We start from the raw sequence: 26,041 nt of genomic DNA on the forward strand, positions 1-26,041 counted from the left end.
CTCTTTATTTCCTGCCCCACCTACCTACCTGTCTCCTTCCCCTTTCCCCCTCACTGAAGGATATGTTTACTGATTTGAGAGAGAGAGAGATTTATATGAAAGAGAAACATCAGGCACGTGCCCCAACCAAGAATTGAACCCTCAACCTTCTGGGGTATGGGACAATGCTCCAACAAACTGATCCTCCTGGCCAGGGCCCTACCTACCTATCTTTTATTAACATGATCATTCTTTCTCTTTTCAGTGGTTTGCCTTACCTTGCTGTATTACTTTAAATAATCATTAAAAGTAGCTGGCAGATCTAATTTTAGTCTTCCTGTTCTCTGGCCTTGACTGTTCTGTGTTAAAAGGAGAGAGACGAGGGGGTGGAGATTTTAATTTTAATATGCAGAAAAAATATATGTTATATGTCTTAAATAAATGGAGAAAACTTCATTGAAACATCTAAGTATTAATTTAAGTATAACTTTTAAATTATCTTCCTTTTGTTTGTGCTCTTTTTAGGTGATTTGGATATTGAAGATGAAATGAAGGCGCAAATGAATTGCTTTTATTTGAAAGCCCTGGATGGTTTTGTTATGGTTCTCACAGATGATGGTGACATGATTTACATTTCTGATAATGTGAACAAATACATGGGGTTGACTCAGGTAAAATACCCTTATATTAAGAGTCCTTCTTTATATATTTATGATTTTATGATGTAGATCTAATTTTTTAAAATATGTTTACAGTTTGAACTAACTGGACACAGTGTGTTTGATTTTACTCATCCGTGTGACCATGAGGAAATGAGAGAAATGCTTACACACAGAAATGGTGAGAAGAAAAGTCTATTGTTTGATATAATGTGACAGGTGGTTTTACCTGATCAGATTCTGTTACTAATTTTTAGATTTTGTTATTGTAATAAGGCAAAACATCATTTCATGTTAATTAAATGTTACTCTATTCTTGGTTAAATCCATTCTATTTTTAAAGAATTTCATTAAAAATATGTAAAAAATGTTTTTAAAGCCCACCTAATTCCATAAATATAGCTATAAGAATAGATAACATAAAATGGAAAAATAAATAAAGATCAGGACCAAGGAAGTTACAAATTAAAATACAACATTAAGACAAGACATCAATACAAATGGCAGATTATAGGATTTTAGACAATTACTAAAGTTGACGTCTCCATTTGAATTTAAGCTTTCTAAAGGCTCAAGAAAAAGAAAAGAGATTTTAAAGAACATAATACTTGCTTATTTGACCTTTCATGATGTTCGCAGTAACTTGAGAATATGTAATTAATTATAAAGTGTTACATTATGGATGACCCCACATTATCAACAACAAAAAAGACCTAATACCTCAACTCCTAAGAATAAATTGTTAAAAATAACCAAATGTTCCAAGATTTGGGGAAAGTACCTCCCCCCCCCCCACACCCCGAAATTCAAAACATGAATTATTTATTTCTGGAAGTTTCCATTTACTATTTTTGGACCCAAGGTTGACTGTGGGTAAATGAAACTGAAGAAAGCAAAATGCCCAGATAAGGAGGTGACTGCTGTACTCAGAGCACCCTCTGTCACTGCTCTACTACTTAACTCTACAGCCTATCAGGAATCTGCACTTAAAAACTTAACAAGTAAAGAAAGTTTTTTCATACCCGTGCCCTCTTAAATAGAGTACCCTGATCATAATTTGTAAATTTTCATTGTAGCTTTCATGACTGAAAGTTATAATGAAAATTTGTCTTTATGCTCTGTGGTTGTTCTTTGCAGCTCTCTAATTTAAGTGTATGTTTGTTTGCTTTCTGTATTAAAAATTCTAGTACTTTTGAATAGTTTTTTTAATGGTTTCTTTTTCATCTTATCTCATTTATAATAATAGGTAACCTCTATTCAGAGATTACACTGCACCAGGACACTGTTCTCTGAATTTATGTGCTTTCTAACTCCTGTATTCCTCACAACAGTCCTGTGAAGATACTGTTATTCTGTTTTACTGAGGAAATTGGGGCACAGAGTTATTGAGTAGTTTGCCCATTACTGGGTGGGTAAATGGTAGAGCATAGCTTAAATTCGGGTGGACTGGCTCTAGAGTTCACATGTTAGAGCTCTTTTCATATTCACCAACTCTCACTACATTCTACTGCCATTTGCCACCTTGTCAGCAGGAGCCCTCTCCTGTCTTTAAATTTCATACTGTGTGTTTACTGTGAACTTGGAAAGCAAATGCTTACTTTTTAGAATTCTATAAGGGAGGAGTAAATAAATGCTAAGCAAAGACCTGTGTGGGTTCTCAATTAGTTTAGTATATGAATTAAGGGGATTAGGGTTTCTATTGGCTGCTCAGTGCTTCCATCACTAGACCATAAGTGGATGGATATTAGGAAGTCTTGTTTTGATTTGGTAATGTGTTATTCTAAATCAAATATGGTCTGCTTAATATAGTTTAAATATATGTTTTTAACCAAGCACATAAACATTTTTAAAAATCATTCCTGCCCAAACCGGTTTGGCCTAGTGGATAGAGCATCGGCCTGCGGACTGAAGAGTCCCGGGTTCGATTCTGGTCAAGGGCATGTACCTTGGTTCCGGGCACATCCCCGGGGGGTGGGGGGGTGCAGGTTGCAGCTGATCGATGTTTCTCTCTCATCGATGTTTCTAACTCTCTATCCCTCTCACCTTCCTCTCTGTAAAAAAAACAAATCAATAAAATATATTTTTTAAAAAAACATTCCTAATGCAGTTAATTTTTTATTTGTTTTATTGAGAAACAAAAATGCAGATTTTCACTTTTAGAAAAGAGGGGCTGCTATAGTGCATCACATTTTAATGGTACACTAAGAGCTATTATTGGTGTATTTACACAATGTAGTCCTATTCTTTTTTTATTATTACTGATTTGGGGGGGGGAGAGGAAGAGCGAGAAACCGATTTGTTGTTCCACTTATGTATGCATCTTTTGGTTGATTCTTGTATGTGCCCTGACCAGGGATGGAACCCGCAACCATGGCATATCCGGACAGTGCTGTAGCCAACTGAGCTCCTGGCCAGGGCCAATCCTATTATTCTTTCATTTAAATGTTAAAAAGATTCTTTAGATTTTATAAGATATTATAAAATATGATTTATTTTTTTAGAAGGCTGAAAATTTATTTCTTTAGAAATGTTTCTTCCATTAGGAAAATGCTAGTACTTTTCTACTACCTTGGTGTTTAAATTTATCTTCATGTCCTAATTGAACGGCTTTGGGTTTCAAAGGTCAATCCAATTTAAGCTTAGATTATAAAGGACTGAAAATACCCCAAAGAGTTTACATGTGGATCACTGTTGCCACCATCAGCCTCTACACACATGCCCTTATACCAGTGATGGTGAACCTATGACACGTGTGTCACAGGTGACACACGAACTCATTTTTTTAGTTGATTTTTCTTTGTTAAATGGCATTTAAATATATAAAATAAATATCAAAAGTATAAGTCTTTCTTTTACTATGGTTGCAAATATCAAAAAAAAATTCTCTATGTGACCTGGCACCAGAGTTAAGTTAGGGTTTTTCAAAATGCTGACATGCCAAGCTCAAAAGGTTTGCCATCACTGCTTTATACCATAACTAAGACCAGTATGGTGTGTGGCATCTTTTTAAAATCCATTCTCGAACACTTCTAAGGAGGGCAAATTAAATCCTTATTTAGGTAAATCCAAATAATTTGTGTTAGCACCAAGACTGCCCTAACTTGCCTAGTTCCATTATTATAAGTCTGAGCTATAACTCCTCTTCTTCTTCAAGAGTCTAACATTCTAGCTAACCCGGTCAAAATTTAAACTTTACTTGTTTCTTTTCCACTTGACACTTTTCTTTCAATATACTAGCCTTAAAAATCTTCAAATCTTCAAATTTCTCTGCTGCCTCCTATCAATTTTTAAGTTTTTATAGGTAAGACCATTTTATGTATCTTTTGTCATCCTTCTTACTTCTGCTACTGTTCAGTCCCTCATTGCCATCATGTATTCTAATTCTTATACATCCTTTATGTTGCTGCTAGATTAATGTTATTTAAGTTCCTGATTGTGCTTCCCACCTCAGAATTTTTTAGAAACTCCATGTTTTATATTTAAGGCTGAATTCATTGTAGCCCTCCAGAGCTACAGCTCTAACCTTCTCTTCTAATTTTGTCTCATTACTCTTTATATTGTGGCCAAACTCAACTTTCTAGTACTGGCCCCCAAATGTGCTATTTTCCCCACCTATGTGCTTTTCCTTCTCTTCCTTCTATCTGGAATAATACCCTTCAACTCATCTCTACTTGTCGAAATACTAATGTCTCTTTCTAAGAAGAACTTCCTGATTTCCCCTGGACTAGAAGTTATCTTCTAAGCTCTCTCTATACTTCTTTAAAGCGTTCTTGTAAGTCTTGGGCACTTAACTCTGCATTGTATTGTCATTAACTTCCCTGCATCTAAATGTTTAACTTCTTCAGGAAAGGCAGTGTGTCTTATTCATCTTTGTATTGCCTGCAATATCTAGTCCAGTTCCTGAATAATAAATACTCAATCAGACTGATCAATGAAGATAAGAAATCAAGTTGCTATTTGAGTGTTGTAATCTCATTTTTTAGTTATATGAGGTTTGGAATATGAGTAAATAGACCTGAATTGATTTAATTCCAATTTGGCTTTGAAAAGTCATTTACTTTTTTCCCCCTAGTAACAAGATAGAAATAGTTTCCTGCCTGCTTCATAGAATGACTTAAGGAAAAATCAGATATATAAAAATGTTTATTTGCTATTGAAGAAATTTTCTATTTTAGAAGTTCTGTAAATAATGGAGTACTTATTATAAATTGAACTAATAGATTTAGTAAAGGTTTGGAAGAGTTTGCTGAAGTTCCTTTTTGGGGGGGTTGCTTATGCACTGATAGCATAGTTTGCGGACAAATTCATACCACATTTATATTTCTTTGCAATTTGACCAACATTACTGGCTTGAATGTGAAATGATTACTGCTATTACTCAACTGTTGATTCCTACCAACTCGGAATCACTGCTGTTACAAACCCAGTACTGACTTGGAGTGTTAGGTTGCTGGATGTGTTGGAGTGGGCAAAGTGAGTGTGACTCGTTTTGTTCATGGTGGGATGTTTAATTGAACAGCTCCCAGGTGTGCTACTCTTACTGTAACAAATTTGCATATTTAAGTTTTTAAACTTTATTTCCTGCTTTCCTTAGGCCTTGTGAAAAAGGGTAAAGAGCAAAATACACAGCGAAGCTTTTTTCTCAGAATGAAGTGTACCCTAACTAGCCGGGGGAGAACTATGAACATAAAGTCTGCAACATGGAAGGTAAGTAAAAATGGTTTGTGAGTGGTGATGCACTTGATTTATAGAGAGTTTCATGCATCTTGACATTGCTAGTATTAAGTAGCTTTAGCACTGTGAGGGAAAACTTAGATTTGTTCCTTGGCATTTGCAGGTTTAACATCCAAACAGTACATTAATCTGCCAGTTTGAGGCATAATGTGAATTGACACTGGCTTACTGAGCTAACTTAGTCAGTTGGCTTTGCCAACCATTCAGAGTTTGAATCTTTATAGAACTCAATTTTTAATTCATTGTTGTATCATTTGTTTTGCTCTGTGTTAAAGCTGTCATTAAAGCAAGAAATAACCACCACACAGCTATGATGACCAGCTGAATGAAAAATCAGCACAGATTTGTTGTATGAAGGAGATTTTTAAAAAGAGTAATTAAACTGTGATGCCTGAGGTAGTAGGCCAGGGGTGGTGTAGGGAAAACATTTATTGATTTTCAGAAATATAGTTTATCTACTAATGACAGTAAATTTTTACCAATGTTTACTTGCCATATCAGACTCAACTACTTATTGCTGTATTTTGGTTTTTTCTAGCATTGTATATTTAAAAAAACCTGCTTTTTCTTCATACACAGGTACTTCACTGCACAGGACATATTCATGTGTACGATACCAATGGTAACCAGTCTCAGTGTGGGTATAAGAAACCACCTATGACATGCTTGGTGCTGATTTGTGAGCCCATTCCTCATCCATCAAATATTGAAATTCCATTAGATAGCAAGACTTTTCTCAGTCGACACAGCCTGGATATGAAATTTTCTTATTGTGATGAAAGGTAAGTGAGGTATAAAATATAACTTGAAAATTTTCTTAAATCCACAACTTTAAAAAACTATTTATTTTATAGTAAAGACTCCTACTAAGCTGAATACCATGATACATCCTAGAACTCAGTAATATTAACTTTGTAGATTAGTTCAGCCACATTGAATACTTAGTTTGTACTATGAATACGTTACCACATGCTTTCCAGAAATTATTAAGATGAGGTTTTTTTTTTCCTTTAGGGACTCATTAATTTATAGAGAAAATAAATATATTTCAAAGATACACAATACATAATTTGAGGAAGGATCAATTACTTTTGGTTATGGACTAGAAAGAAAAGTGTTTGGTCATCTCCTTGCCCTGTGGATTTTTCCTGAGCAGCTTAATCCCCGCCTATGGTTTTTATTGCCATTTCCAAACTTATATTCCTAAATATTTCTATTTAATTACCAATTTAATTTTTTTTCTGGATAGATCCTCTACCATATTGTAAACTAAATCTTTCTATAACTGAACTGCACTACTAATGCCCCAAATAATAACTTCAAAAACTGGCTTTCTTCCTATAATACCTATCATGATTAAATATACCACTGTAGGCACATAACTCCAGCAAAAATTTGGAAGTCATCCTTTTTTTTTTTAACCCTCTTTATACTTAACTAGAAGCCCGTTGCACAAAGATTCACGCAATAGCCCTTCTTTCCCCTGGCTGCTGGCACCAGTTTTCCTCCAGCCAACCAAGGATATTTATGATCTGGCCTCTGCCCACTTCTCCAGATTAATCAGTAGGAGGGCGAACCCCTTCTGGTGTGTCTCCTACACCTATAGCCAGAGCACTCCCCATGTTTCTATATATCTCTGTCATAGCATTTATTCTACTGTTACGATTATTTGCCTGCTTGTCCCATTTTTTTTTTTTTTTTTTAACTAAAAAATTCTATGGCTAACGGCATAGATTCTGTAGCCAGACTATTAAGTCTTGACTTTGCTGCCTTTTTTGGAAATGATCTTGGACTCATTAGCTCAGTTTTTTCAACTTTAGTAACACCTATTTTATTGGTCATTGTGAAGATTATATGAGAAAGCCAGTTTTAAGCATTTAGCCATAATGTAGTTAAGAATGCCTCACCCCATTGGACAAGGAAATGTTAAGAGTGCTGGCTTTGGAATCACATAATCCTGGATTCAGTCCTGGCCTGCAGCTCTGGTACTTACAGTGTAGCCTTGGTCTTAGAACTGAATTGTTCTAAATCTCATGTTTCTTAGCTAAAATGAGGGTCATGCTTCAAAAGGCTGTTACTAGGATCAAAAGAGTTTGTTGAGTGCCTAGCATACATAATGAGTGCTTCACAAACTCTGGTGTCAACTTTTTAAGAAAAATGAAGATAGAGCTAAGAAGTATTTTATGGCATTTACTGGCAGTATTCATGTGAATGTATGATAGAACAGAAATGCCCTCCTTTTTTGAGGAATTATTTTTTATTTTTTGAATTTAGTAACAAAGTGTAGGGGTAAGCTGGGAAAAAGGAAAGTGATGAAGCTAGAAAGAGAAAGGTTATTTCAGAAAATTAACAAAATGATCATGACAGAGGAATAAAGACAGCCAGTTTAGAATTCAGCAAAGTAAGGTTTTGAGTTTAACTAGTTATTTTTCTGCTTAGAGTTCTTTGTAGGAACTTCACATCTCTAAGCCCTAAGAACAAAGATAAAAAATTGTAAAATCTAACACATCAAATTTCTAACATCTAAAATATCCCATAAATAGCTATTATTTACTATACAGATTTCCACTTACAGTCATTCAACACGTTAATTTGAGCACCTACTATGTGCATGACACTGTAAGTGGCAGTAAAGTAGAAATGAAGTTTAACAGTTCTGCCCTCCAGACACTTACAGTGAATAAGTGGTATACTGCATAGTTGTTTTAGATCACAGGTTTTTTAGTCCATTAAAAATACTTTTATCAGATTTTCTGGATTACTCCTCTCCTTTTTGGTACAGAATATAAGGTTTGTAATCCTCTAAAGTTAACTTTTTACCTTTCTTCCTCCAATATGAAAAAAATTGGCCTTCTAGGGAAATATTTACTAGTATGTTTTGACGTCTTGCATCCCTAGTGGTAGACATATCTCAACTCAGATTGAGAAACACTGATTGACATCTGATTAAATCAGAGTTTATTGACATAATATATAAGACCCTCATTAATCTGATTCTCCTACCTACTTTTCTGGCCTCATCCCTTTCTGCTTGCCCCCTCTAACCACACCAGTCTTTGTTCGCTATACAGTGCCAACCATTTTCTCATCTCTGTCTTTGCTTGTGGTGTATCTTCTTCCTGAAGTGGTTTTGTTCTCTCTTTGACTCTTCTATACTCAACTCATAAATCTCCTATAGAAAGCATCCTTTATCCCACCATTCCTTCTTGTGGGTAAGGGTGGTGTCTCTGATTCCTATGCTTACCACATTATTCTTAAGTAGTATGGTAAGTGTACTAGAAGATTAGCCACATGTTGAATTTTGTCTTACCATTTCATACCTAGAACAGTGCCAGGCATACAGACATATAAAGGTATAAATAATGAAAAAATTAATTTCATGGGAATATTATTTAAACATACTAGTATAAGCTACAGAAGACCAATTAAAATTATTTTTAAAGCATAATTTAAAGAAAGGATGTTGTGGGTTTTTTTTTAAAACAATGGTTTCCTTTGAAATGCTGCCACCTAGTGTAGACATGTTTAGGGAGGTCCCTTTGTAAAGAATTTTGGATTTTGGCTTGAGTTGGCTTAATTTTTATTTTGTTTTGTTTACAAATCACTTTTCTGTTTGTTTTGGAATAAATTACAACAGATCTTTCCTTAAAGTGTGAAAAAACAACAGTATTATTTTTACACATTTCTTAGGAGAAGAATATCTTCCCTGTGTGCTTTCTGTAATTAAAATTGAGGTGTGATTTCATTTGGGGGGGTGGTATTTTTGGATACACTAATATTGTTAGGGAACCTCTGTTTACACCTCAGAAAGTCCCTTGAAATCTAAACTCTGAGAAATAAAAAAGCTTACCTCATGTTTTGCTTTCAGAAAAGGAGAGAACATTTCTCTTCTAAGAAGTGCTAAGAAAAGCTTTCTCTTTCCCATGAAAAGGGTTCCATTTCAGACTGTGGTTACAGAGAATAGTAAGATTTAGTCTCTGTCCTAAAGGAACTGCCAGAAAATCAGGATTTTGTTCTAGTCAACTTTCAGTTTGATAGCATTATTTCATCTGAAATGAATTCCTGTGATTTTATGTAATTAATTTCCAAAATGAAGTACAAGAGCGTCTTCTAAAACCAACATAATAGGTATTCCTTTATTCCCATTTAATGTAGATACTCTGGTTAATGATACTGAAATTTTGTACTGGATATTGATCCCCTAAAATGAAGCCTTGCCTAGTGGACTTTTTTTATGAAGAATGTGATTTTGTGTACACACACACACACACACACACAGGAATCTGACTTTATGGCAAGATAGTGTTCTGGATTTAATCTATATATTTTAAATTAAGTGTTAGTAACTACCTTTATGACATTTGCCATTTAATTTTGCAGTACTTCATATCTATTTATTAATAAACTGTCTTGTTACCAAAAGTATATACAATACAATGTGATAAAACTAGGTAACATGTTTGAATGAAAGGGATTAAAGGGTTAGATAACAGGGTGAATCGAGAGAACTTAAAAGAAACAGATGGTGCCATATTTAGTAACTGCAGAGTTACTAAAGATGAGATGTAAATTTATTTTCAGCAAAGGAAAATGCTCTTTATTTTTTAAAATTCACTTGTTCATAAGATTAATGCATATTCATTACCATAAAGAAGGAAAGTGTTTCATTATCAGTTAATTTCTCTTTTTTCTTATTATATTTTTTATTTAACAGAATTACTGAATTGATGGGATATGAACCAGAAGAACTTTTGGGCCGCTCAATTTATGAATATTATCATGCTTTGGACTCTGATCATCTGACCAAAACTCATCATGATAGTAAGCACAATGGAATAACTCATTGATATTCTCTTTTAACTCTTCAGTCTCTTTACTTTTTGGTCATACAGCTACGTACATTTAACTTTTTGGTTAATATTAACCAGTCTTTCTAGATACATCTTAACAAAACTCTTCCTAAAGGATCTTAACATTAAATCTATGCTTTATATTTGTTCAAGAAATACTAGTAAAAGCAGAATCATTTGGTATCTAAAACTTCCCAGGTGTTTTAAATACAAAGGCTCAAAAAAATATATTGCAGGATATTGTAGCATCATTTTCAGAATTCATACAAAGCATTCAGAAAATAATTGTGCAATGAAGTGAATTGTTTAGTGAAGTGAAGGTGATTAACAGCATGTACTAGTGGTAATAAGTACCCTGGACATAAGATACATTTTTCAATTTTACTCAAACATTATTTAAATATCCCACGATAAGTAAAACTTTGGAATTTTTCACTTGCCTGTTGAATCTGTACCTGAAAATGACTTCCCAGTATGATTGGGGATGCCTGAATGTCATTGAATGTGACTAGTCATGAACTACCAAATGGCCACCAATATTCATGATAATATCATCTTTACTATTTCTCTAGTACTTTCTCCCAAATCAGTAATTAAGATTGCCTCAAGTGCCAAAGACTTCAGCATATCAATTGAGATTCAAATATGCTAGCATAGCTATTTGAAGCATCTTTGGTTATCTGGAAACTATAGCAGGAATTTAAGAAAATAAGAGCAATACTTCTTTCTTGAATGTTCTTGCTAGAGATTATTATTCATTCTCTAGTCAGTAAAGGAATTTTAGTCACTGTTGTCCCTCATTTCCTGGCTTTGATTTTATTTGAAGTGACAAGAATTTATTTTGGGGATTAGAAGAATAAAATTGGGTAAATTTTCAGCTATGCTGGGGCTTTTTCTCTTTCAATTTAAACAATTACAGCTGATTCCATTAATGTAAACATCTCTCCTTTTCTAAAACAACGATCAACATTTAACATCCATTTGATTGACAGTTCAGTTGTTATTTTCTCTGCATGACTCTTTCCATTTTACTCCTAGTGTTTACTAAAGGACAAGTAACCACAGGACAGTACAGGATGCTTGCCAAAAGAGGTGGTTATGTCTGGGTTGAAACTCAAGCAACTGTCATATATAACACTAAGAACTCTCAACCACAATGCATTGTCTGCGTAAATTTTGTTGTGAGGTAAGCTTGGAAAATAAATATTTTGGGAAAATAAGTAATAACTCTTTTTGTATACTTTACTTTTAAAGGGAGAAAAGGTTTTCAACATTAACTGAATTTTATTTTCTCATTTCTACCTAGTTATGGTTTTCAGTACTCTAATCTGTGTTTCCAGGCCAGCTTTTCTGCAGTGATTCCACTACTACCAATAGCTGTCTATCCCCATTCCTTTCACTCCTATTTTTTAAAAGACCTTAAAAAAAATACCAGATCTATGGATTAGTTTGCTCTAGTCATACAGCTGTCAGCATGTATTATCTCACAGCAGCTATGTTATTTTTGTAGGAATACTGGCCTTGGAATAGTTAGGTTTGTGTCGTAGCTCTGTCATTTCTCCATAAACTTGGGAAAGTCTCATTTCTCTGAATTTCATTCATATTTGAGAGATGATAATACTTAATTCAAAAGGTTATATGAGAACTAAATTAAATTCTATGTGAGATTACTATAAAAGGCTGTATAATGTGATATGTGGTTCTTGAATATTCTTGAGTTGTTCCCTTAGCTGATGGGCTTGTGAATGTTATAGATATCATAAACGAATCTTTCATTTGATCAATTTCAGAAGGCAATTGCCCCCATTTAGTCCATCTTCCACATTACCACCATGCTGGTTTTTCTTGCATGTATATACCTGCTCATCTCATTTTCTTTAGAATTGTTTTAAAGATCCCTTGATCACCTCCATGATAAAGCCTCACCTACTTGCAGAGCATCATTTCTTGTCATTATCTTCTATATGCCCATGTTTTCATAATTGCAGCCCTCTTTCTAACATCTATGGCTAGGAAGACTTTGGTCATTTGTTTTTATTTTTGCCAATTCTGACACCATCCTTTAATGTTTTAATATTAGTGCCAGAGTTTTGGTGACTTTCCCATTAAATAAGAATCAATTACTTGGAATGCCCTTTTCCCCCCTCATCGCAGTCTACCTAACAAATACTATTTTAGTCCAAGTTTCAGCTTGTGGGCCCCTCTCTGAAGCAAGCCTTCTCCATTTTAGCAATCATTACTTTGCACATTTACTTTCACACTGGTCTATAAAACTTGAGGGAAAGGGTTGGGTGTTCTATAAACTTGAAGGAAAGGGTTGGCTCAAGCATGTCAAACTTGCGGGCCACGAGCCGCATGCGGCCCACAATGAATATTTTTGCGGCCCAGCCAATATAATGGTATGTAAGAAACGTTTCAATAAAAATGTTGTAACTTAATTTTTACAATATCCTGTTATACATAACTAGAGGCCCGGTGCATAAAATTCACACATGGGTAGGGTCCCTAGTCCTGGCTGTTGATCAGGGCTGAATCATGGCCTTCTGGCTGCCGGCTGGGGCCTTCCTTTATTCCGCGCTGCCCCCTGGTGGTCAGCACTCATCATAGTGAGCAATCAAACGCCCCGTCTCCCGATCAAACTCCTGAGGGGACACTTTGCATATTAGCCTTTTATATATATACTAGAGGCCCGGTGCACAAAAATTTGTGCACTCGGGGGGGTGGGGGGAAGGGGGGTTCCTCAGCCCGGCCTGTGCCCTCTCGCAGTCTGGGACCCCTCAGGGGATGACCACCTGCTGGCTTAGGCCCACTCCCCGGGGAGATTGGGCCTAAGATAGCAATCAGACATCCCTCTGGCAGCCCGGCAGCCCTCGGGGGATGTCCACTTGCCAGCAGGGAGCAGGCCTAAACTGCAGTCGGACATCCTTAGCACTGCTGAGGAGGCAGGAGAGACTCCCACCACCACCGCTGTACTGGCAGCCATCAGCCTGGCTTGTGGCTGAGCAGAGCTCCTCCCATGTGAGAGCGCCCTGACCACCAGAGGGCAGCTCCTGCATTGAGCGTCTGCCCCCTGGTGGTCAGTGTGTGTCATAGTGACCAGTCATTCCCAGTCCTTCTGTTGTTAGGGTCAGTTTGCATATTACCCTGTTGCTATATAAGATAGAGGCCTGGTGCACGGGTCGGGCCGGCTGGTTTGCCCTGAAGGGTGTCCCGGATCAGGATGGGGGTCCCGCTTGGGTGCCTGGCCAGCCTGGATGAGGGGATGATGGCTGTTTGCAGCTGGTCACACACCCTTCAGGGTGGGGGTCCCCACTGGGGTGCCTGGCCAGTCTGGGTGAGGGGCTGAGGGCCGTTTTCAGGCTGGCGGGTGACTGAAGCTCCCAACCTCTCCTTTTTTTCTTTTTTTATTCTGGGATTTATTTACCTTCTATGGCTGTCACTGGAGCTGAGAGCCGGCTTTAGCTCTGAGGCACGGCTCCAGCTCTGAGACCTCGGCTGCTGAAAGCAGGTATCTGGGCTTTGTTTAGCTTCTGTAATTGAAACACTGTTGCAACTCCAGCACTGAGGCCCAGCTGGCTAAAAGCAGGTTTCTGGGGATTGTTTAGCTTCTATAATTGCAACATAGTTGCTTAGAGTGCAGCTCAGAGCTGGGTGGCAGCAGGTGGGGAACCTTGGCTTCCTCCATCACTGGGGCAAGCAAGCCTCCTGTTCGCTTCAGCTACCTGGCTGCCGGCCGCCATCTTGGTTGGCAGTTAATTTGCATATCGCCCTGATTAGCCAATGGGAAGTGTGTTTGTCTATTATTAGATAGGATGTGTGTGTGTATTTGTTCAAGCAATACTAGTTAAAGCAGATTGCCACATCATTAAGCTTGTACTGACTTGTTTGGTATGCGCAACAGGAAATATTTTGCTTTCGGAGAACAAGAAAAATAGGTTTTTTGTTTGTTTTGTTTTGTTTTTTACAAAGAGGGAGGGAGAGGGATAGAGAAGTTAGAAACATCGATGAGAGAGAAACATCAATCAGCTGCCACCTGCACACCCCCTACTGGGGATGTGCCCGCAACCAAGATACATGCCCTTGACCGGAATCGAACCTGGGACCTTTCAGTCCGCAGGCCAACGCTCTATCCACTGAACCAAACCGGTTACAGCAAAATAGGTTTATTTGCGTTACACTTATTGATTTGTGCAGTTATTCAGTGTCTGGTAAGTTTATGTTCAAGAAAAAATAATTTTTATTAAAATGTTCTATTTTTTTATGTTAACGATTATTCTTTTATTTCAGCCCTTTGTATTCAGCATGTCTCTATCGAAATAAACCTATGTTTCTATGAAAATTGAAGCTTTTGTTTTTTGCAGCCTGCATAAACTTAAACCTTGTTTATTTGGCCCGTGTTAGCCTTTGAGTTTGACATGCGTGGGTTGGATATTTTTATTTTTGTATCAGTTTATTTCACATAGTAAATACTATTTGTTGATGAAAGGAGCAATAACATTTATATTTAAACCAAATGAATATGGAGCTGTTTATTATCTCTTTTCAACTCTACCCCCACAGGTGATATCACCATATCATTTTCCTACCACTAAAGAAAATATGGCACACCTCTTAGAAAGAAAGACCTGAGTCATTTACCTATATATCTTGATATTCTAGGACCATCCGTATTGCCAAAGAATTCTTCTGTGCCAGTTTCATTATATGAGTCAACATAAAAATTGGGAAGGTCTATTTATGTCTTTTATGTACTTGACTGTTACATTTCTTTGTCACCACCACTCTTCCCAAAAGGATAGCTGAAGTTTCTTAATTGAAATTAGTCAAATATTTGAATTATCTTATACTGTGAATTTTGATAGGTCTTTATTTCATATTGGTATTTTCAACCCTAAATGAATGAGAGATTAGGTCACAAGATCTTAAAATGTTCCTTTTCCTAAAGGAGAATTTTTTAAGAGATAAGAGTCCCTTTTCCTCTACCCCCATTGTGTCAACTGCTCATTTAAGAATTACTGATCTCTCTTTTTGACAGTGGTATTATTCAGCACGACTTGATCTTCTCCCTTCAACAAACAGAATGTGTCCTCAAACCAGTTGAATCTTCAGATATGAAAATGACTCAGCTATTCACCAAAGTTGAATCAGAAGATACAAGTAGCCTCTTTGATAAACTTAAGAAGGAACCTGATGCTTTAACTTTGCTGGCCCCAGCAGCTGGAGACACAATCATATCTTTAGATTTTGGCAGCAATGGTGGGTCTTTAGTTAGTTTGTTAATTGCCTAAATTGTGTCTGCTGATGCAAGCCCATTTTAACTGAACTTGATGCTAACATATTTTGCTGGTAATCATTTGGACGTCATGGTCTTATATATTTCATTTTTCATAGTCTTCTTAAAAGTATTTGCTTAAATATTTTGCCTCTGTAATTTCTCAGCATTCCTGTTTTTGTCACATTGTTAGAAATTGTGCTTCAAAGTGTCCTTAAGGTATTTCTTTTCCCCACTTTAATTTTTCTCAGCTACTCTTCTATTTCTATAGTCTGTCATATTTTCTCCACGATTTAGCAAAATTATATTGCAATTGGTATAGTTGCATTAAAGGATAAATAAGCAGTCATACCAATATCAAACATTAAAAATGAAAATTATAATTTCATACTAGGGTAAATTTTAATGAAGAAGTGGTTGGAATTACTGGGTTTTTTATGTCATGTAGATTAATAGGAGTTGTCAGTAGTGGGTTAGAAAGATAACTCAGACTTATGGTTATACCATAGTATCTGTAAACTTTCTGATTAAGGAAAATTGGCTAACGTTTTTGTTGTTTGATCGAACTAGACAAACCTTTGGTAAAAGGGGACATATTCTATATATGTTAAAATTTAGATATTCTTTAAATTGATTTTTTTCCCCCCTACAGACACAGAAACTGATGACCAACAACTTGAGGAAGTTCCATTATATAATGATGTAATGCTCCCCTCATCTGATGAAAAATTACAGAGTATAAATTTGGCAATGTCTCCATTACCTGCCTCTGAAACTCCAGAGCCACTTCGAAGTAGTGCCGACCCTGCGCTCAATGAGGAAGTTGCATTAAAATTAGAACCAAATCCAGAGTCATTGGAACTTTCTTTTACCATGCCCCAGATTCAAGATCAGCCCGCTAGTCCTTCTGATGGAAGTACTAGACAAAGTTCACCTGAGGTAGGTGTTGTGATGTAATAAGAAGATAAATTTCAGATTTTAATGTTCAGGAAAGAATGTATTTGTAGATTTTATTCAAACTTTAATTTGAACCACATGTCATGGATTTTGTTTTTGTGCATTTTAGCACTTTAAAATTACTGCAATAATTGTTAAGAGCTTGACTTGGACCTCAGTGGAACATGGGAAAGAACTGACTTAACAGAAATCTAAAGGAAAAACTTACGTTGCTCCTCTATATCAATAAGACAAAAATAAAAACCTTGAATTTAGACATCCACAGAGAAAAAACTGTGTGTGCCTATGATAGGTCTAAGCCCATACATATTAACCATTGAGTTGGAGAATTGTCCAGCAGCAAAAGGCTTAAAAGCAAAAAGACCCTAAACTCTGCCCACTTTAGTACAGTTTCCATTACTATTTTGAAATTTTCGGTAAGTATAACATGAAAATACCGAATCTAACATAGAGTAAATACGTAATAGCTGTTTTTTATGCAAGTTCTCTCACAATAGAAGTTCTCTTTAAGGGCAAGGTTGGGCTAAGACTAAAGGTATCACATAGGGCTCTATTTCTAAATCTAGAGTGCTTCAACTTTAGAGCTTCCTGTATCTAAAAATATGCTCAAGAGTTGAGTAAGAGATCTGAATATGATGACTTGATAAATGAGGCACAAATAAGTTTTCATAGGTGGTAAATAATTTCATATTAAGTATTTATGGAATCAAAACTGGCAAGCTAAAGTAGGAGATTTGACATCTCATAGCCTTCTGGAAAACACATCCTAATCTCTGGTTACACAGCACTGCAATACTGTGACAGTTGATCTGATAACCAAGATGGCTACTAAGTGACTAATGGATAGGTAGTGTATATAGTGTGGATATGCTGGACAAAGGGATGATTCATGTCCATGGCAGGACATAGTGGGACAGTGCAAAATTTCATTACACTCAGAACAATGCAAAATTTAAAACTTACCAATTGCTTACTTTTGGGATTTCCCATTTAATGTTTTCAGACCTGAGTTGTCCACAGGTAACTGAGAAACTGCAGAAAGTGAAACCTCAGATAAGGGGAAGCTATTGAATTAGCAAAAATTGTTAAAAGTGTAAGCTCAGAAATTTAACTTTTCACTAGATGAAATTTGATAGAACAAATGGACTTTGTTATGTATTGTCTGAGATCTGGTTGGAGAATTCTAACAACTAGCAAAACACAGAGGCTTATTCTGGGAAAGTGAATACATTTAATTCTTTTACAGCCTACCAGTCCCAGTGAGTATTGTTTTGATGTTGATAGTGATATGGTCAATGAATTCAAGTTGGAATTGGTTGAGAAACTTTTTGCTGAAGACACGGAAGCAAAGAATCCATTTTCTACTCAGGTATATGAATTTGTTTATTATATTTTACATTAATCTTTATTAAATTTTTAGTCTAATGACTTTGAGTTTAAACTTGTTTTTCTTTTGTAAGATGCAGCCATTGTAAAAACTCATACATTTGTTGTTTTATAGGACACTGATTTAGACTTGGAGATGTTAGCTCCTTATATCCCAATGGATGATGACTTCCAGTTACGTTCCTTTGATCAGTTGTCACCATTGGAAAGCAGTTCTACAAGCCCTCAAAGTGCGAGCACAGTTACAGTATTCCAGCTGACTCAAATGGAAGAACCACCTGTTACCACCACCACTACCACTGCCACCACTGATGAATTAAAAACACTCACAAAAGATGGTATGGAAGACATTAAAATATTGATTGCATCTCCATCTCCTACCCACGTACCTAAAGAAACTTCTAGTACCACAACATCACCATATAGTGATAATCGAAGTCGGACAGCCTCACCAAACAGAGCAGGAAAAGGAGTTATAGAACAGACAGAAAAATCTCATCCAAGAAGCCCTAACGTGTTATCTATCACTTTGAGTCAAAGGTATTTATTTATGTGTAACATTAAAGTTATAGTTCTTTTATTTTTTAGGAAATGTGTATGATGGTAAATTATTTCTAAATGTAGCAAACTTTCTGATGTAATATGCTTTAAAGTACATAAAATTGATATACAAATTTTGAACTTAGAACAAGCACTCTAGGAACTATTTCTAAATTAGCTTATGTATTTATTTTCTCTAAAATAGTCATATCACCTATCTAAATGTAGGGTCTTCTAATACCTCTAAAAATAAAATCCAGCCAGTAAGTTCTGTAAATGTACAAAAACTGGCTTCGTGTGTGTGTGTGTGTGTGCGTGTGTGTGTGTGTATGTATATACATATATATATATTGATTTCAGAGAGGAAGGGAGAGGGAGAGAGAAATAGAAACATCAATGATGAGAGAGTATCATTGATCAGCTACCTCCTGCACGCCCCCTACTGGGGATCAAGCCCACATCCTGAACATATGCCCTTAACCGTAATTGAACCCAGGACCTTCCAGTCCATAGTCCAACACTCTATCCACTGAGCCAAACCAACTAGGGCTGGCTTGGTTTCTTATGGTTGGTTAAATCAGGCTAGTTTATTCTCACTGCTTCTGTTCCATGGAGCACTCTTTTAGTTTACCTGAAAAAAAGTCCTTCCTACTTCAGGGTATTTCCAAATCCACAGTGAGCCTGAAGGTCTTCAGTCCTCAGTATTCAGTATAGATATTTATTTATAAGACTTCTTTTTAAATTTTATGTATAGTTATGTTATAATTGCTTTTATTTTTAAAAAATGCATTTTCACTGATTTCAGAGATGAAGGGAGAGAGCGAGAAATATCGATGAGAATCATTGATTGACTGCCTCCTGCACACCCACACTAGGGACTGAGCCTGCAACCGGGCATGTGCCCTGACCAGGAATCGAACCGTGATCTCCTAGTTCATAGGTCAATGCTCAACCACTAAGCCACACCAGCTGGGCATATTTTTCATTACTTATTCATAGAACATTATATTTTATAGGTTAAATAGGGTTTTAAGAGCTACAGCAGGAATCTAAGCCTGATTTTATGACATTGCTTCTATGGAGTAAATTTAAGCAAATATCTGGACACCAAACACATTTTAAGTTATACTTTATGTATATAATTTATAATGGGATTTAACATGTTTTAAATTTAAAGCTCTAGTTACAGGAAATAAGTTTTAGCTAGTCAGTGGGGCAGTGTGTGTAGGAGAAAAATGATTCTTTTTCTACTGTGCCTAGACTGATCCAGATATCAGTAACAATGGGAAAAGGCACTGCCATAGCCAGGGCTCATGGCATATTGCTTCTGCCTTGAATCAATGCTTTCTTTGATCTAGAGTGCTGGGAGAGGCCTTTTCCTAGACATAAGAAAAGATCTTGGAGCTTTAGATATGAAAAGGACGATTTTACATTACTTTATAAATTACTATGTTACCAACTGACTTTAAACTCCGAGTTCTACTAGGGCAGTGGTCGCCAACCTTGTGGGTCTGCAGACCACTGGTTGGTGACCACTGCTTTAGGGCAATGACAGTGTCTTTGTTGACATTTTAGTGGTATTAATACTTAATTCAGTCCCTATTGTGTGGTAGCTATACAATGAACGGTTATTGTGTGGACAGATGAATGAATATCCTCTATAATAATAAAAGCATAATATGCTAATTAGACCGGATAGCCAAAAGTCCTTCCAGACAAAGCTGTGGTGGCCGGCAGCAGCAGCAGGGTAATGGGGGCGGCACCTTCCCCTGATCCACCCGGTCACCTCCTGCAGAGGGAGGCCAGACTACGGCTTAGGCAAGGAGCAGGCCTAAGCCATCAGTAGGACATCCCCTGAGGGTTCCTGGATGTGAGAGGGGGCAGGCCGGGCTGAGGGACCCCTCCCCCCCCAGTGCATGAATTTTCATGCACCGGGCCTCTAGTAGTAATATAATGGTGATGACAATGACCTTTTTACAGTTTACTAGTAGCTACAGGAGACTATAATTATTCAGTTTTCTGAACAACTATATAGTTGTCAAAACCAAAGTCATAGTATCAAATCACGTTAGCAATTTTTTTTAACATTAGTTCCACTATAGTGTGCACTAAATACCTTACGAGATGAATTTTATGAACTATAGGGGCTTTTTCATTACTATTTCTCTAGGTAGTTATTTGCAAAATCAAAGTGCTATACTAAGTCAGACAGCTTTATAGCAAAGATTAAAGATAACCATTAAAAGTACTGCTACTGCCCTTGCCAGTGTGGCTCAGTTGGTTGGAGCATTGTTCCATACACCAAAAGGTGATGATATTTTTCTCTCACATGGATATTTCCCGTTCTCTCTCCCTCTCCCTCCTTCCCTTCCTCTGTCTAAAATCATTTTTTTAAAAAGTATTACTGAGGTGATATTTACACTATACACTGAATTATACATCATAAAGATAATATAGTTATGTAAGAATTTTAAAACCTGCCTGTCTGTATATGGACATTTTACAAAACTGCATGTAGGAAGGAGTTAGGCAGCAGTTCTCAACCTGTGGGTCGCAACCATCGGAAAACACATAAAGCATATCAGATATTTACATTACGATTCATAACAGTAGCAAAATTACAGTTATAAAGTAGCAACGAAAGTAATTTTATGGTTGGGGGTCACCACAACATGAACTGTATTAAAAGGTCACGGCATTAGGAAGGTTGAGAACCACTGAGTTAGAGTAATATACATTGAGTGGCCAGGTTATTATGATGGGCCAGATTATTATGACCACCCCATCAGTACTTCATTGACACTTCCAAAAATACTGAATATTGAAAACTTCCTAAGAAAATACTCTCAAGGTTTTATTATTATTATTATTTGCATAACTAATTCACTTCATTGTATTGATGGGGTGGTCATAATAATCTGGCCAGTCATAATAATCTGGCCACTCAGTGTGTTACCTGCCCATATACGTTCTCAACTATATATGAAACAGAGCAAGGAGCCATTTATGATTAATGTATTGATGGGGGAGTTCTTGAGAAGACAAAGTAGCTATTATAAAATTGATGTATTTGACCCACCAAGTAGTTCTTCACTATTTAATATTAATTTTAGATGCAGGTTTGATAACATATCAATACTGGAGGCAAATTGACTTAGTAGGAAGGTCACTGGGAGGGCATGGATCTAAAGAGATCTAGAATGTACTTCCATATCCACAACTAATTAGCAGTGGGACTTTGAGATATTTACCTAATGGGCCTCAGGTTTCTCATTTATAAAATGGGATATATATATATATATATATATATATATATATATATATATATGTTACTATCTTTGGGATTGGAGTGAAATTAAAATGAACTAATGAACATGGAATATTTTATGAACTGAAAATGCTATGCAAGTGTGAAATTTTTTATCACAGTAGTCCCGAGATTATCTGAATTATATTAGATGGAATGAAAGGCCAATATTTAAGTTTTTGACTTATAAAGATATCAATCTAGTTCACTTCTATTAATAGAAAAATGCAAATTTTAGGATATTTTGTTCTGAAAATTGAGCTTCAGCGTTGAGCGTCTGCCCCCTGGTGGTCAGTGTGCTCCCACAGCCAACTTCCCTCTGCTGGCCAACCTCCCATGGTCCCTTCCCCCAGCCAGCCGGCCCCTATTGACCCCAATTGGCCCCAATTGTCAGCCAGGCCAAGGGACCCCATCCGTGCACAAATTTGTGCACCAGGCCTCTAGTATAAATATATTTTGTTGAAAAAAGCTACTTGGATAGTTCTAAAAAATAATAAAACAACCACATTTTTATCTAAATTTTTTTCTTTCAGAACTACTGTTCCTGAGGAAGAACTAAATCCAAAGATACTAGCTTTGCAGAATGCTCAAAGAAAACGAAAAATAGAACATGATGGTTCACTTTTTCAAGCAGTAGGAATTGTAAGTGTAAGAGTATGTGTTTGCCTTTTCTAGTCTAGCTAATGTTCTCTTTATAAGTTACATCTATAGTAATAATAGAGGGATATGCAAATTGGTTGAGACACCCTCATGCAACGACTGAACAGCAGGCTGCATGGGGCGATCAGGCCAGCGGGGGGGGGAGTTAGGGGCGACCAGGCCGGAGGGGGCGGGGGGCAGTTGAAGGTGACCAGGCCGGCAGGGGGGGCAGTTAGGGGCGATCAAGGCTGGCAGGCAGAGGCAGTTAGGGATGATCAGGCTGGCAGCGGGGTCAGTTAGAGGTGATCAGGCAGGCAGGCAGGCAGGTAAGCGGTTAGGAGCCAGCGGTCCTGCATTGTGAGAGGGATGTCTGATTGCCCTCCCTGGGATCGGGCCTAAACCGGCAGTCGGACATCCCCTGAGGGGTCCCGGAATGGAGAGGGTGCAGGCTGGGCAGAGGGGACACCCTGTGCATGAATTTTGTGCAATGGGCCTCTAGTATATAGATAATTCCTTGTTTCTTCTAAATACTAAAGTTGTATTTTTAGAATTAAACATTGGTCGTTTTTTTCACTTTATACACATTTTCTTAAAAACAAAGACAATGAATACATTCTCTGTAAAAATTTCAGATAATACAGATGTATTTTGAGTAAAATGTGATGTTCTCCCCTTATTCCACCCAACATCACTACCAGTCTTGTTCTCTTCCCTTTAAGTTAATTTCCCCTTCTTATTCCCAAAACACAATAGTTTTGTTAAGTCAGTGTTCTTGTAACAAATACTGATATTTTAAGATTAACTGGAAAGAATTTATAGAGAAGTTGTTAGCCATAATGTGTGGCAAATAAATGTCTTGATCATTTAGTAGTGGTAAGAGAAAGAATTAAAAACAATTTGGGGCAGTATTTGATTTAAGAAGCCTGCCTTCTCCATGTTATTAAACTTTCATTGATATCAAAGTTTTTGATTTTTTTAAAAACTGAACATAGTAAAATTGAAATAACTTTCCTCTTTTTAGGGAACATTATTACAGCAGCCAGATGATCGTGCAACTACCACATCACTTTCTTGGAAACGTGTAAAAGGATGCAAATCTAATGAACAGAACGGAATGGAGCAAAAGACTATTATTTTAATACCCTCTGGTTAGTTTATTCTTTTTGTCCTGAATATCAATAGAATTATATGGTTTTTTATTTAAGAGCTTTGTTCTAAGTGAAAGTGATTTTCATTCCTTAGCAAGATTAAAAACTAAGGTAGCATTTTACCTAATGTCTGTAACAGCTATTTCAAGATGGAACTTTATTTTTTTAGTAATTATCTTTGATATGTCTATGTATTATTAATATTGAATAGAAGCTAAACCTTGTAAATGTTTATGCCTTTTTCTAAATTGATTTAGCACTCCTTTGTCCTTCCGTGTATCCTGTGAACATTTCTGACATAGCACCAGTAACACTTGGTTGCACTTACTTGTTTACATAGCGATGGTTTACAGTTTTACACCATAGACTAAAAACCCTTCCAGAAAGAGTTTATTTGCCTTATTTTCCCAATGCTTAGCGCATAGTGGGTGTTTATAATAACCATTGACTAGATGAATGAATACTTAGATATCTCTTTGTTTTCCAGACTTAGCATGTAGACTCCTCGGGCAATCAATGGATGAGAGTGGATTACCACAGCTGACCAGTTATGATTGTGAAGTTAATGCTCCTATACAAGGCAGCAGAAACCTACTGCAGGGTGAAGAATTACTCAGAGCGCTGGATCAAGTTAACTGAGCTTTTTCATAATCTCATTCCTTTATTTTGGACACTGGTGGCTCATTACCTAAAGCAGTCTATTTATATTTTCTATATCTAATTTTAGAAGCCTGGCTACAATACTGCACAAACTCTGTTAGTTCAGTTTTGATCCCTTTACTTAATTTTCATTAATGCCAGATCACAGACAGCACATTTTCACAGTTCTTTGGTATTTAAACCATTGCATTGCAGTAGCATCATTTTTAAAATGCACCTTTTTATTTATTTATTTTGGGCTAGGGACCTAGTTTGTCCCTAATCGAATTATTTTTAATAAGATGCCAATTTAATCTTTTAAGAAGGCGGTAACCTTTCATCATGATCAGCTTGAAAAATTTTTACTCAGTTTTTCACATTTACATAAACAATAGTGATTTGCCAGCAGTACATGGTAGCCTCAATTGCACAATATATTTTCTTAAAAAATACCAGCAGTTACTCATGCAATATATACTGCATTTATAAAACTAGTTTTTAAGAAGAACTTGTTTTTGGCCTATGAAATTGTTAAACCTGGAACATGACATTGTTAATCATATAATGATTCTTAAATGCTTGTATGGTTTATTATTAAATGGGTAAAGCCATTTACATGATATAGAAAGATACATATATCTGGAAGGTATGTGGCATTTATTTGGATAAAATTCTCAGTTCAGAGAAATGAATTTGATGTTTGTATAGTCACTTTGCCAGCTCAATAAAAAAGAAAACAGTAATACCCTATCTGTAGTTGTGGAAATTTATGCTAATATTGTGTAATTGATATTAAACCTAAATGTTCTGCCCACCCTGTTGGTATAAAGATGTTTTGAGCAGATTGTGTACAAACAAAAACAAAATCATGCTTTGTTAGCAAAATTGCCTAGTATGTTAATTTGCTCAAAATTTGATGTTTGGTTTTATGCACTTTGTCGCGATTAACATCCTTCTGTTTTCATATAGATTTCAATAATTGAGTGATTTTAGAGGTATTATTTTAGAAATATATAGTTGTCACAGTAAATACCTTGTTTTTCTATGTGCATTGTACAAAATTTTCATTCCTTTTGCTCTTTGTGGTTGGATCTAACACTAACTGTATTGTTTTGTTACTTCAAATAAACATCTTCTGTGGACCAGGCCTCCTTGATCAGCTTTTATGTTAATTTTTATTTCAGTATCTCCAACTCCTAAAATTGCCAACAATTTAAGTATTTTATGAAGATGACATTGGCATGGATTGATTATTTCAAGTAAAGTCTATAATAATAAAAGCATAATATGCTAATTAGACCAGACGTCTTTCCAGACAACCTTCCAGATGAAGCCAGGGCTGTGAGGGAAGCCCAGGTCCTGGGTGCCAGAGGGAAGCCAGTGCCCGGCAGCCAGGGGAAGGAAGGCCTACTGTTGCATGAATTTCATGCATCAAGCCTCTAGTAATTTTAATATGAATGGGATGGGTGAAACGAATCCTAAACATTATAGTAACACTAGAGGCCCGGTGCACAGGGCGGGGGGTGGGGGGTGGGGGTGGGAGCCCTCAGCCCAACTTACACCCTTTCCAATCTGGGAGCCCTTGGAATCTGGGACCTCTGGCTCCTAACCGCTCACCTGCCTGCCTGCCCTAACCACTCTGCCTGTCTGCTTGATCCCCCTAAGTGCCCTCCCCTGCCGTCCTGGTCGCCCCTATTAGCTTTTTTTTTTTATTCTTAACCCCTTCACACACAATTGTATTTGACTTCCTTATTGGCTTCTCCCTGTCACAATTTTTCTCTCTGTGTAACACTTTTTCCTACTGACTCATCATTTATAAACTTTTCTTTCCTCATTTCCTACTTCTGTTCCATCATCCTTCCCATCTTTCTCCTACCCTCCCTCCCCACATTCCTTCTTTCCTTTATCTTTACCCTCCCTGTCCTTTTCCT

The 26,041-nt window shown here is 36.6% G+C and overlaps 1 protein-coding gene across 2 annotated transcripts in view; it reads left to right on the forward strand.

Annotated features, from left to right (window-relative positions):
- Nucleotides 1-25,266, forward strand: part of HIF1A (hypoxia inducible factor 1 subunit alpha) — a 48,886-nt gene extending 23,620 nt beyond the window's left edge. Inside the window, exons 3-15 of one of the 2 annotated variants that reach the window (XM_036309279.1) lie at nt 505-650; nt 735-819; nt 5,233-5,345; nt 5,952-6,154; nt 10,087-10,193; nt 11,261-11,408; nt 15,258-15,478; nt 16,147-16,433; nt 17,698-17,820; nt 17,953-18,377; nt 22,218-22,326; nt 23,345-23,471; nt 23,959-25,266. In XM_036309279.1, coding sequence (XP_036165172.1) covers nt 505-650; nt 735-819; nt 5,233-5,345; nt 5,952-6,154; nt 10,087-10,193; nt 11,261-11,408; nt 15,258-15,478; nt 16,147-16,433; nt 17,698-17,820; nt 17,953-18,377; nt 22,218-22,326; nt 23,345-23,471; nt 23,959-24,110 — 2,246 coding nt within the window. In that variant the 3' untranslated portion in view covers nt 24,111-25,266. The remainder of the gene's footprint in view (nt 1-504; nt 651-734; nt 820-5,232; nt 5,346-5,951; nt 6,155-10,086; nt 10,194-11,260; nt 11,409-15,257; nt 15,479-16,146; nt 16,434-17,697; nt 17,821-17,952; nt 18,378-22,217; nt 22,327-23,344; nt 23,472-23,958) is intronic. The other variant, XM_036309287.1, reaches the window with a different exon arrangement.
- Nucleotides 25,267-26,041: the final 775 nt, after the last annotated feature.

This window comes from Myotis myotis, unplaced genomic scaffold, assembly GCF_014108235.1.
Source record: "Myotis myotis isolate mMyoMyo1 unplaced genomic scaffold, mMyoMyo1.p scaffold_m19_p_1, whole genome shotgun sequence".
Classification (NCBI taxonomy): domain Eukaryota; kingdom Metazoa; phylum Chordata; class Mammalia; order Chiroptera; family Vespertilionidae; genus Myotis; species Myotis myotis.